Raw genomic sequence first — 13363 nt, forward strand, 5'->3', positions numbered from 1 at the left:
GATCTAAATCCAGGCCATTGAGTCTATGCCAGTGGTGCTAATTGCTTTCAATCCTCACAGAAACCTTGAGGTGGAAACTGTTATAGATCTTGTTTTACAACATGAAAATGGAGGCTCCGAGAGGTTAAATAACTGGTCCGGGCTACACAGCTATTAAGAGTTGGGACTTGAGTTTGGCTACTAAAACTGCCAGCTAGAGATATGGAGAATGCCCGAGGGCTCAATGGTGGAAGGTCAACCTGTGAACTAGGAGATTATGGTTCAACTCCAGGTCAGGGCATATGCCCGGTTTGCCAGCTTAATCCTCAGTGTGTGTGTGGACGAGGTGGGGGGACGGGGGGGGGGAGGGGCGGTGCAGGAGGCAGCCAATAGATGATGCTCTCTCATAATTGATGTTTCTGGCTCTCTTTTCCTCTCCCTTCCTTTCTGAAATCAATAAAAATATAGTTTATTAAAAAGATAGAATGAAGCACAGAAGGTCCAATCCCTGCCCATTTATTGATACAAGCATGGGCTTCCCATCAGCCAGGGCATACCACTACCTCCTTTATGAGCCAGGGAAAAAAAATAATTAAAAAATTACAAGAGTTTAAGTTCAAACTTCAGAAACCATGAAGGTCACTTAGCAGCAGAGGTTCTGAGGTTCTGTTCAACACAAATTCTTTGAGTGTGTGTGTGTGGGGGGCGGGGAGGGAGGGTAGAGGTGGGATAGGGAATCCGCTATTACTTAAACTGAAGTTGAGTAAACTTCATGAAGAAAAATGTCCTAGCTAAATTACTAGTGTGTTTTCTCTTGAAGATCCCTAAAGGGATTTATGAGAAGTAAGTCAAAGGACTTAAGAGGATTAGACACTATTATATTTAAAGTGCCCCTATAACATATTATTGACTCTAGCCTTGCAGAGGGTTTTAAATAGCTCCACTCCAACATATGCAGAAGGATTTAAGGTCCAAGATGTCTAATGAAGAGAAGAGGAGGTTTGAGTGGTGCCTGCTGCCTGCCATTAGACATTTGGAGAAGCATTTGCTGGAAGAGAAACTCGACCTTCAGTCTGCAGGGAGGCACATTTTATTTCAGTTTTAGGAAAGAACTTTCTGTCAGCTGAGCTGTCCAACCACAGAATGGGCTGCTCTCAGTCATTGCATGTGCTCATGCAGGGTGGGGGGAAGGGGGGGACAGTCAGCAGGTGGTGAGATTATTAGGGAGAAAATGGAGCCGACTATTCTACTTCTGAAGGCTTTTCATTTAACAGAATAAGTGCTGATTGAGCTACTTAACATTAGGAGTTGTTTATTTGGATAATTTTAATGTGTCTTAGAATCTAAACCTATAAAAAAAAATGCCAAAAGGGGAAAAACAAGTAAAGAAATGGATAGTTATCCATTTCAAGATTTGGAAATAATTAAGAACTGTTCTTTAGGTCAATGGAATCTATAAACAGATTTAACATTTTTGAAAATATTGTCAAAGTATCAAATTTCTATAGCTGTATTTGAGTGTAGTTAAAGGGAAGAAACAGGAAAAGTTTGTTCTTTTTAAAAAAAAAAAAAAAGAAAGAAATTGGCATAGAATTCAAAACACAAATTACTTTCTGATAAAAAAAAATGGTGAATTATCAAAAACAAACAAGCTAATAACTGAAGCCAGCCATAAAGCAAGCATGATGTTCATACTGAGATTATAAAATGTAGAGGCAAGTGAAGTTATGTCCAAAGGCTCACCATTAGGCTGGTCCTGCTATTCCCTGGGATGCTTGAATACTATTCTTTTGCACTGTGCATACTACATTCATCTATGGGAGCCTCAAAATATCTGTTCAATTAATGTCTAGATACCGATGAATTCCAATGTTATAATAAACTGTGCAAATTACATTGGGACTTTGTTTTTGAGCGTTGTGAACAGAAAACATGCTTCAGTAAGAGGCTTTGGAACACTCTTAACTACCTGGTCACTGTCATTTACTTTCTGTTTCCTTCAGTTTCCATGGAACAGCCCCTCTGTATCTAAAGGGGAATAAAGGAAGACAGTGTGCAGAGTGGAGCAATGCCACATGGAGGCTGCCATGGTGTTTTTAAAAAGAGGGAGCATGGGTTTCAAAAGGAAGGATTATGCAATGTCTATCTGGTGCCTTATTTTCAGCATTAAGGAAGCTCAGTCCTATCATGGTTCTTAATTTTAGCATCATTTACACAGGAAGTAAAACGTGACGGTGATCACTGGGAATTAGACATGCAGCACGGGAGAGAATCAGCTTGTTCAAGGGCAGGCTTCCAAGTGCAGAGATCGGATATGCTGGGTTTGCTGGGTTTTAGGAGACAGAGCGAATGTGGTCGTGCCAGGCTCACAGGCCTGCTAGAATTTGTTGTGTCGATTTCATAAATATTCACATTCGCAGAATGTGTAAGCAAGCATTGGAGGCTTATGCGATCCTAACATCTGGGGCTGGGCTTGCTTCTTCCTGCTCTTCCCTCATTAGGCTCCTCTTTAAAACCAGGGAGACATTGTTCCAGTGTGGTCTCCTTTCCTGGAAGTTGGGGGTGGAGATCCTGAAAACCCTGCTGCTTTTGATGTTTTGATAGCAAACAGTTCTGGCACAAACTACTCCAGAGGTAGAAGAAACGCCTCCTCTCAGGCTCTGTCATCCTCCTTTGATCTTTATCTGTTTGCAGTGTCATCGCCAAATCCATTCTCCAGAGGTTTGTGCTCCTCTCCTTACTGTTAGAGAGGGCTGGGAATCCTCCTTCTCCCCCGTTCCACAGAGTTCCTAGCTATTCCCTTTGACCAAAGTTATTCCAGAAAAATTAAAGAGGCTCAGAGGGTCAAAGGCTGTGTGTTTGCAGAACGGTGCTGTCCTTTGCGTGGGGGTCCTTAACAGTTTGGAACAGCAAAGAGCAGGGGAGCGGCAACTGCAGTGGTTTTCCTGGCGCATACTTCTCAAACTGCAACGGAAGCACTTAATAGCGTTTAATAGCTCGGAAAGGCTGGAGCCCTGTTGCCTAACTAAAGGCAGTATCTTGCAATCTGATGACTACTTTTCTGCACTACAGCTTGAGGAAACTCAATAGAGATTAAGGAAACGGCCCTTGGAGTCTCCCACCTTCCTTTTTCGCCCCATTTACTACCGTAGACTTGTGGTAACTCATAAGAAGCATTCAGGTTTAATCTGCCTTGTTTGACTTCATTACCTGGTACTCTAAGTATGCACATGTAGGCTTACTTACTGGAAATTATTGGTGGGTTCTGTCCTCCATATCAGCACATACTGCCTAGAAGATAAATCATAATATTAAGGGGATTTCGTATGTGCCAGGTGCTGGTTCAGGTTCTTCACGAATATTATCTCATTAGTCTTCACAGCAGCCTTGGGTGTGTGGTGTTATGGTCATCTCCATATTACAGATGAGGACTTCAAGGACAGAGTAGGTGAGTAAATTGCCCAAGGCTAGGGTGAGAATTTGAACAATGCAGCCTGATTTCAGAATTCATAGTGTTAATGACTACATCAATACCATACCAAAGAAATTTTACCTCAATGCTTCCAGAAGGTTGAAGCACCAGAAAATTAAGACAGTGGCTCTCCCCCCCCCCCCCCCCCGTGTCCCCTTTATGAAAAAAAAAAAAATAGGAGAGAAGAGAAAGCTTATCTTTGTAGTCTGGTAGACTGGTTTCAATGGTAATGTGTTTTAGGCATGTTACTAATTTCTCAAGACCTCAGTTTCTTAGTCAGTGAAATGGGGCTATGACAATAGCATCTGTTTCATAAGGTTGTCATTGACATGAGCTTATATAACGCATTTAGAAATTCCTGTCATGTTAGCTGTTAGTGTTTTAAAGCTACATTTAATCCTTTGTGGAAATAGAATGGTGACAGAAAAATGAACTTACTGTGTGGGGGGTTATATTAAAGCAATATTGTTTAATAGAAAAATAACCAGATGCATGAATTTTATTATTCAAGGCAAGTCCAAGGTCTAGATTCCACCAGTGGACTAGCTTTTCTACAGTAGTGTCAGTGGATCTGGAACCCTGGACCATTGTAAGGGACATGGTGTTGTAATGCAGTATGTCAGGCATTTATTACACTCCAGTGAAATTCATGCTTTCCAAGATTCTGAATTACAGTACAGACCCTGTGTATCGCCTCCTCCCTTACCTCTCCCCAGTTCTGCTTCAGAATGCATACTAGTCATGAATCTGGCACCAGTCTTGTCAAGTTAAATAGAAATAGAAAATCATGATAGTCATATAGAGGGATGAAAAATAAGTAAGATGACAATGCTCTAAGGATGTGGGAATTCTCCTGGGCAGCAAAGGCTCAACCTTACCCACGGAGTTCTGATGCCTCGGGGCATGTCCGAATGCAAGTGCCCAGCCCCTGAACTTCACTGCTCTAAGAGAAATTATGCGCTTTCCACCTTCAAATTGAAGAGTTCCCCTTTATCCTCTCACCACAGGATCTCAAGACAATCTGTGCCAACACAGCCAGCTCTCTCTTAAAGCCATCCTTAGCGAACGATGGGGGTGGGTATCTACACTTTGGAGAAACTCCATCTTTTATAGAAAGCATTCCGATTGGCACCTCCAGGGTTAAAGTTTTGTCGCAGAAAAGGGGTATCAAGTAGCTTCCCAGAAAGGGATTACCTCCCCCCGCCCCAATTTAGAAACTGCCTCCTTTAAAAGATAAGCCACAGATACATGAGTTTACCCTGCTTTCTATGAAAGGGATAACTCCGGGTTCCCAGGGCGTATTCCGCTGGCTGTCATCTATCTAATGTGTATATCAGGGTGCGGACGGTCAATCACCTTTATGAACAACCTCAGCGCGCCACCGAGATAATTGTAGTGTGGATACATTTGACAATAGCTCCGTTTATTCCGTGGTCACGTCAATCCAAAGGAAAGTGTTTATCTTATCATTCTCCCTCCTTGTCCTAGCCCCTCCCCCTGTGCCAGTTTCCCAGCCCCTCCAAGATGCTTTGTGCAAGAAAGTGCAAGTTTCCCCATTCTGGCCCTATCGATGTCCTCCTTCCCTCTCCTCCTGGCTCCCCCACCCACAAACCAAAGGAGCGGAGCAAATGGCCAGGGCTCTCCCCCAACGCCTGCCCCGCGCCCACCGGGAGGAGAGCGAGCGAGGGAGCGCGCATTCTGAGCAGGAGGCAGCGGCTCTCACTTCTCCGACCACAGGCTGCCTCCTTCTTCCCGGAGGCTGCTCCTCTCCTTCCAAACCCCGGGTCCCCTCCCCGGAGCAGGAGCTGCAGGCGCTGTGCCTCCCTCCAGCCACATTTGGTATGCACGAGCACGGCTGCAGGCAGAGGGGAGGTGGCTCTCTCAGGAAGGCTCAGTGGCTCAGGAGATGCCACTTGACTAGTCTCCCAAGTTCCGGGAAGCCTCTGCCCTGATGGAATTTGCAGATGCGGAGATGACCCTGGGAAGCCAGGGTCGTGGGGGACCCTTTATTTTCTAGGCATCGCTCAGGTTGGCAGTGTCTGCTTTTTATCCTGGTGGAATTGTGAAAGAGGGGGGTCATGAATCAAACGGATGCTCCTCGACCCCTAAACTGGACCATCCGGAAGCTGTGCCACGCAGCCTTCCTCCCGTCTGTCAGACTTCTGAAGGTACTGTAACTTGCTGCTTTGAGAAATGGCTCTGATTGTGCTTGTGAGGTCTCCACACCCAACTTCGCACGTGGTGGTGGGCCAGGACACATATTTTGGGGAGCAGCAATGCATGCAGTTCTGCATGACTCTGTGGCCCATGGCCTGAAAGAGGTTCTCAGGGGCCCCCAGCCCATGGTGTCAGGGGCGAGAAGGTGGTCTGAGCCACATTGGAGGATGAGAGGAATGGGCTTCCTGAGTGCTCCCCCACCCCTCCCAAATTACCCCTAAAATAGAATTAATTAACTTCTCTGGGCGGGTGGGAGCAGCAGTGGGAGTGAAATCTTTTACTCCCCTGTGTTTGGCTCCAAGGTGTGTTTTTTCCCTCCCTGGGGAAGCCCTTCGACCCACTTTCGCTTTAGATGGAACCTGAGAGAACAAAGGATTCTCCTCATTATTTAAAAAGTCCTGTGTCCTTAGGCGGGTGCGCAGGTAAAGACAAACAATGAACCTCATCCAATTGTGACTTTTTTTGGTGTGCTCTTGTTCTTTTAAAAAAGCAGCATGATCATTTTAGTCTCCTAACTGAAGTCAGTAGTGAGGAACTATTGTTAAATATATACTGAATGGTGCCTGGAGCGCTCTCTCTCTCTCTCTCTCAAGCTCTGAGTTACACAAAAGAATGGTACTACACCTGAGCGAGGACTGCTGCCATGTGTCTGTAGCTCTCTTCTGTCTAGAAGCAAATGCATTAAAGATACTGAGAAGCCCTCAGAACTCCATAATAACTCACCTTCATCATCTGCCCATGGGGAAATAAGTACAAATACAATATTAAAGGTGCAGAAAGCAAATATATACACACACACACACACACACACACACACACACACACACACACACACATATATATATATATATATATATATATATATATATATATATATATTATATATATTTTACCCCAAAAAGAACATGGCAACATCTATTTGGGAGAAGTGCTAATCTCTGCACGTCCCACAGCATTTGAAGTTAAAAAGGAAAGGCAAAGTTCTTAGTTCTCTTTTCCATATAAATATGGTATTTTTATTTGATGACCACTGGACCTTGAGAACAGTCAGCCATAATGAAATATTAAAGAACTGGCCCTGAATATACTACACTTGCAAGGTGTTTTGTTGTTGTTCTTCTTCTTTCCCAAGGCTGTGTTTTGGATGAGTCAAGTTTGTCAAGGGCAATTAGTTCTGTATGGCTAAGTGGCTTTTCATAAAGGAGTATATATGACCCACCTTCCGAGATTCCCTTATTCTGTTCAACACAAACTGCCCCCCATGTCCTGTACAAAATCCCATTGTATTGTTGTCATGGTGATGGTTTGTTTCCCTAAAGGAGTATTTAGGAGGAAAAGCAGGTTTGGGGATGGGGAGTGGGAGAGAAGCTTTCTTGGATGAAATGCTGTTCCAGTATTGTAACCATGTGTGTGGTAGGGCATGGAAAAGAATGAGACTGGGGAACTAACAAATAAATGAAGGTAAATTTCCCTCCAGAATCACTACTGAATCGAGGCTGTGGGGCAAAGAATGTTTTGGCAAATCCAACTATGATTGTGACAATTGATTCTAGCAATTTGATGTGCAATGAGAAGCATTTCTCGGTTCAAGTTAATCATTGACTTCTCCCCAAAATAATGTTTTTTAACTCACCAAGGAGCTGAACAGGTGTATGTATATTACCCTCAATCTACATTAACTAATTAATATTTTGTTTTTTTAATGGGAAATGTTATTCATCATTTATTTGTCACAAAACAGCAAAGAAGTACCTGTTTGAGGTAGATTATTTTCAGAAGATCTATCATCCTTTTTAATTGAAAGTACTGTCCATGCTATTTATCAGCAGACATTGTCAATTCTACACCATTACTGTTGTTGGCATACAGCTCAATCCTACCACCCTTGATTAATATCCTTTATTAACATGGTGCTGTATAATAACTCATTCAATAAAGTTACGTTAATGAGGATTCTTTCAGTATCCAACAGACAGGATGTATTTTACTAGAGAACTTCTTTTCCAAATGACATCTAGATTTTTGAAAGATCACAGCTATCCCTAGGAGACTTCAGATATTGAGCATATTTCAAGATCTTAAAAAATTAAAGCATTACCAAATTCTTTCAGCAACACTTAGAAAGAAATGAAAACTGCTTTTGTATATGAGTAATTGCAATGTTGACATTCTGGATATGAATGTTATATAATTTCCCCCTTCCCCCAGATTGTTGTTGTATTATCTTTGCTTTGTTAGTCCCTATGTATTCTTGCCTGGCTTTAATATTTCAAGTAAAATGAAAGTTCCTGAATAATCATTTGTGTCTTTTGATCAATATTTTCCCTGGTTTAGTCAGAAGTTAAATATTTAATAACAATAATTCTTACTATTCTTTCCTTACTTTCTGTTCCCTTTCTCCCTTCTCAATCTCTTGTTCTCACTCCCTCAGACTCCCACCCCCATGTTAATTTGATGGATGGATGCTCTGTAGTCCATTGAAATCCTAAGCTAACAAATCAAATTCTCCTATTCAACAGGTATATTTTCTTTTCTATCAAGCATTTCTCTTTACAGTGCCCATGCTGGTAAGTAAGTGCAGTGAAGTCATGATGACACAATCAGATTTAGCTAACCTCAGATCACTCACCATTTCTGAGCTCAAGCCATTTTCCCTCCCTATTTTTTTCCTTTAAAATGTGCGTTTCTTTGCTAACTTTTCTCAGTACCATGCTAATGTTCAGAAATGGTTTCATAATTCTGTTTCCTGTATTTCTCATTTCCCAATAGAAACAGGATACTAAAGAATCAGAGGGGGAAGGCCACTATCTGAAGCACAAATTAAACCTAATGAATGTTGGCATGTACTGCATATTCCTTCTGAAACATCTCATGTGTTGGATTGTCCATCTCAGAGCAAATTTTGAACATGCCAACCAACTCAAATTTCAAATTTGGGATAGCGTTTGGAAATAAGATTTGAAGACAAATTTTTGGACAGGCATATTGTGATGATAGCCAGAAGACAGAAGCTGTTTTCTAACGGCTACATTTCAAAGGGGATTCTTTCCAAACTATTTCTCTTTGGTTGTTTGCTTCATTCTTATGTGTTTCAAGATTTCATCTTACTATTAATCACGCAAAAAGTCAAGTGTATTTCAGTGACAGCATATTTCATATTCATTATCAGATCTGCCTCTGCCATTGTTTTACTTGGGAGATTTTATTCTGGTAACTTGTGTTGAATTTTAAGATTAATTTTAGGGCAGAGAGCTTTCTTTGCATTGAAGGCTTGGTGGACTTATTAAAGGGAAGCTTTGGCCTAACTGGTTTGGCTCAGTGGAAAGAGCGTCAGCCTGTGGACTGAAAGGTCCCAGGTTTGATTCTGGTTAGGGCATGTACTTTGGTTGTGGGCACATCCCCAGTGGGGGGTGTGCAGGAGACAGCTGATCAATGTATCTCTCTCATCTATGTTTCTAACTCTATCCCTCTCCCATTTTTCTCTGTAAAAATCTATAAAATATATTTTAAAAAATAAATGGAAGCCTTTTCAAAAATAGGTTGCATTGGGGGAAAGGAAAGCTCTGTACTTGTAGCAGATTTTGTATGCACATGTTAAAACCAGTTTGTTAATGGAGACCAAAAGATCAGTATGACTTTGGTATTTTCAAAGTTTTATACTAGGAAATAATATAACTTTGCCCACTTTGAGCAATGTTAGAAGGGGATTAAACAAATTACATTCTGGACTGTTGGGCCTAATCACTGGGTCCCAATTCTATTGTGTTCCTAACCAGCTGTGTAACGTAGGGTAGGTTACATAACCTCCCTGTAGCTTGGTGTCCATATCTTTAAAATGAAGAGTTTACATCTCAGCTTGACGTGGAACCAGTGCTGTGATTCCCTGCAATGAAGGCTGCCATGCCTCGTGGGCACCAAAGACCATGCTTTATTGGGGCTAAAAACAATTAAGCTGGATTAGATATTAAAATGGAAGTAGGACTAGAAAAACCATCATGATAGAGGGCCTTTCCAGCTAAACTAAGGCACTTGACCATTATCCTGAAAGCTCCAAGGTGCCAATGAAGAGATTTGAGCAGGGAGGTGACGCCTCAATTCAGATATTAAATAGTGTTTGGGGTGTCATGTCTAGAATGGATGGGAAATGCTGGGACTGAAAGCTAAGAGATGAGACTAGAAGCCTGGAGAATTAGTGAAGACCTGGGCTAAGGCTATAGTAATGGAGCAAAATTAAAAGGGCCTTGTTGAATTGTTTGCCTATGGTGGAACAAAGAATATAGGGTAACTTCCGCATTTGTTTTTGCTGTCTGATTGGATGGTGGATCCACTGTCTGAGAATAAAGATCCTGAGAAGGAAGGACAGAACTTCTCACTTTGTGGTTGGTTCTTTGGCAAGCTAGAAAAGGACTTACTGATTCTAATGAGACTGAGACCAATAGGAATACAATTCTGCAACATTGATGAGTATGAGTCACATTGAATGTTTGATAGAGGACCTGTTGGAAGTAAATCATATACAGTCAGTAATATGACTTCCAATTTTCTTAGATTGTACTTTTGTAACTTATACCCTGGCTTCTTATAAAACTATGCATAGTAAACTCCCCGTATTTTGGAATCCAGTCAAGCAACTCATTTTTGTTTTATTTTTTCTCTGTTCTCTCTTTACGTTACCAAAGAAGGATTAATAAAAGTGAACTGGGTAATACAAGGGAAATAATGGGAAGAGTAGTGATCAAGGTAAGCTACCGGATCACAAATTCTGCCAAGTACCTATCTTGTCTACTTTTGTAATTCCTTATAATAGTAATCAATATCTATTATATTGTCTCTCTTAAGATAGCAAGGTCCTAACAACAAAATGAATTGGATTTGCCTTCTACAGTTGATGCCAGGAATTCTAGAAAATGACTTCCCTTTTGTGTGTTCTTAGAAAGCAATTATATTGAGATTCATTTAAATTTGAGTTTTAAATGTATGACTTTCAAAATCTCTCTTACATTTATAAAATTGTGAGTCTTTACATGGCAAGTAAAATAATATCAGTGAACCACATGCTCGTAGCACTTAAGTTTCTACAGCAAGAGTGGAAACACATATCTGATATATCTTAGACATGCTAGTAAATGGGGGCGAGGAAGATCAGGGAATTTGGTATAACCAATTCCACTAAGTGCCTTAAAGATAGGAAACTTGAAGAATAAATTACTTTTAGGAAAATACACTGTATTGTTAGGCAACATTTTAAAGACCTAATAACAAAGAAACTTTTGTCCCTCCATCTCAGCACATTAGCCTCAGATTCCCTTTAACAAAATGAGAGAAAGAAAAGAAATTGTGCCCAAGCTAAAACCCAGGAGAGAGAAAATGTATCTAGTGTGTTTCAAATGGTGGCTCCGACTCAGAATGCTGAACAGCAGTGACCTTGCAACTTGCCTTTCTGTGAAATGTTCCTCAGGCAACCTGAAGGAAATTCCTAAGGCAACAAAAACCTTCCTGTCTCTAGGGAGAGCTCTGTCTTCGGATGCCCTGTAATGTGGAGGGAAGAATGGGAGTGTGTGGTCCCTGGGGAATGAGGGAGGATGTAGCTGGGAGGTCCAAGTCCAGGGCCACTTGGCTCCGGGATGGCTTTTTGGAGCCACAGTACTATGGGGCAGGGATTGTCTCCAGGGAAAGGAATCTGCCTTCCCATGACTCCAGGCAGGGCAAGAGAACTGCCTCTGCCACGGTGGCTTTTCATCCTCCCCCTCTCTCCTTCCACCAGCTCCCAGCTCATCTGCAGACAAGTAGATCAGACCTCCTTTCCATCCTCTAACATGTAAAAAGAGTTGTGTAAGGACTGTGGCTAACAAAAGTGTTAAGTAACTGCTTATTGAAGAATCAAGGAATGCACAATCACATGAGTGATGTATGCAATCCTAAGGATGCTTATGAATCACTCAGGGAGCTTGTAAACAAAGCAAACATTAAAGCCCTCCCCCTGGGTGCTGACTCAGGAGGGAGGTGGTGGGCTCAGGACTTTGCATCTGAACAAGCTCTCCCAGGGATTCTGTTGTGAACAGCTCTTGGAAACACTGAGAAAAGCTGCTATAGATTGAGCTGAGCTGGAGGGAAACTCCATTAAATGCCCTTTCTTAATGCTGGCATCTGGGCAGAGCAGAGCATGTGTTAGTCAAGTGTGAGAACAAAAGGTTTTAAGTAAACATTTCGTGGGTTTTCAAGATTTAATCATGAAAGATTATTTACAGATAGAGAACGACATTCAGCTGCCCTGTTTTGGTTTGTGGATGGTATAACATCATAATCTGACGTAATGTCTGTCCATATTCTTTTAATTTTTATTTATTTATGTATTTCTATGTATATTTTCATGATTTTTTAAATCATGTGACATACAGTATTAAATTTTTCTATCATATTGAAATCAAATGGAGATATAATTATGAATTAGAGTTTCCAAAGATAGTGTCCATGATCAAGATTCTGCCACATCCTACCTATGCCCCCCTCCCTTTTAAAAAATATTTTTATTGATTTCATAGAGGAATGGAGAGGGAGAGAGAGAGGGGGAAACATCAAATATAAGAGATAATCATTGATCGACTGCCTCCTGCATGCCCCCTACCGGGGATCGAGCCTGTAACCTGGTCATGTGTCCTGATCAGGAATCAAACTGTGATCTCCTGGTTCATGGGTCGACTCTCAACCACTGAGTCAAACCAGCCCCTTTATTTAGCATTACCTATGATGGCCCTTGGGATTGCAATGCTTTCTCAAGTGCATGTCCCTTAAATTCCGATGTTACATGATAGTACTAAGTAAAATGTGGCCAGTCTACTTGGGGGCCAAGGCAAAGCAGCCATTACTGATGCCCACAATAAATGGGAAAGAACACTCCCATTCTTTCCTCCACAATAGAGGGCATCTGAAGACAGAACTCTCCGAGAGACAGGAGGGTTTTGTTGTCTTAGGAATTTCCTTCAGGTTGCCCAAGGAACATTTCACAAAAAAGCAAGTACCAAGCATGTCAAACTCGTGCTGGCAGGCCACATGCCTTGTTTAACTAAAGTTTGACATGCTTGTTCCTGTGGTTGTCAGAAACTAAGGAAGAAGGGGATCTGGAGAGAGGGAGAGTAAGAGAGCATCCAGGGCTTATCAAAGTTAAAAGTAACTTTATAAACCTAAAGTTTAAGCCTGGTTTGGCTTAGTGCATGGAGTGTCAGCCTGTGGACCAAAGGATCCCGGATTTGATTCTGGTAAAGGGCATGTATCTCAGTTACAGCCTCCCTGGCTGGGGTCCTAGTCAGGGCTTGTGCAGGAGGCAACCAATTTATATGCTTCCCTCACATTGATGTTTCTGTCTGTCTTTCCCTCTCTCTTCCACTATCATTTAAAAAAAAAAATCAATGAGAACATATCCTTGGGTGAGAATTTTTTAAAAAGTAACTTTATATTTAAAAAATTAAATAATACCTAGTATTGAATATTAAATATGGAAAATTGAGCTGAACAAAAAAATTTTGGCTCCTGAGCACATAGGAAAGATATAATGCCAGAAATGACTGGGCAGGATGGGGGCAGGTATAACATAATTCCTAGAAGGGGGACATTTAATTCTTATATGTATCACATCAAATGTATGTTCAGAAGCATTTAGGAATTCTGTTCCAACCAATGGCTCTTCTCCACTTCCAT

The 13363-nt window shown here is 41.6% G+C and overlaps 1 protein-coding gene across 14 annotated transcripts in view; it reads left to right on the top strand.

Annotated features, from left to right (window-relative positions):
• TRPM3 (transient receptor potential cation channel subfamily M member 3) overlaps positions 1 to 13363 on the top strand; it is a 663453-nt gene that overhangs the window by 232800 nt on the left and 417290 nt on the right. For 6 of the 14 annotated variants that reach the window (XM_045580125.1, XM_045580130.1, XM_036433818.2 and 3 more), the window contains exon 1: positions 5146 to 5619. The exons of 7 other annotated variants lie outside the window; for them this stretch is intronic. In XM_045580125.1, the coding sequence (XP_045436081.1) occupies positions 5530 to 5619 (90 nt within the window). In that variant the 5' untranslated portion in view covers positions 5146 to 5529. Of the gene's footprint in view, positions 1 to 5145; positions 5620 to 13363 lie in introns of those variants that run through there. One more of the 14 variants, XM_045580127.1, reaches the window with a different exon arrangement.

The sequence above is a fragment of the Pipistrellus kuhlii genome, unplaced genomic scaffold (genome assembly GCF_014108245.1).
Source record: "Pipistrellus kuhlii isolate mPipKuh1 unplaced genomic scaffold, mPipKuh1.p scaffold_m20_p_12, whole genome shotgun sequence".
Taxonomy (NCBI): domain Eukaryota; kingdom Metazoa; phylum Chordata; class Mammalia; order Chiroptera; family Vespertilionidae; genus Pipistrellus; species Pipistrellus kuhlii.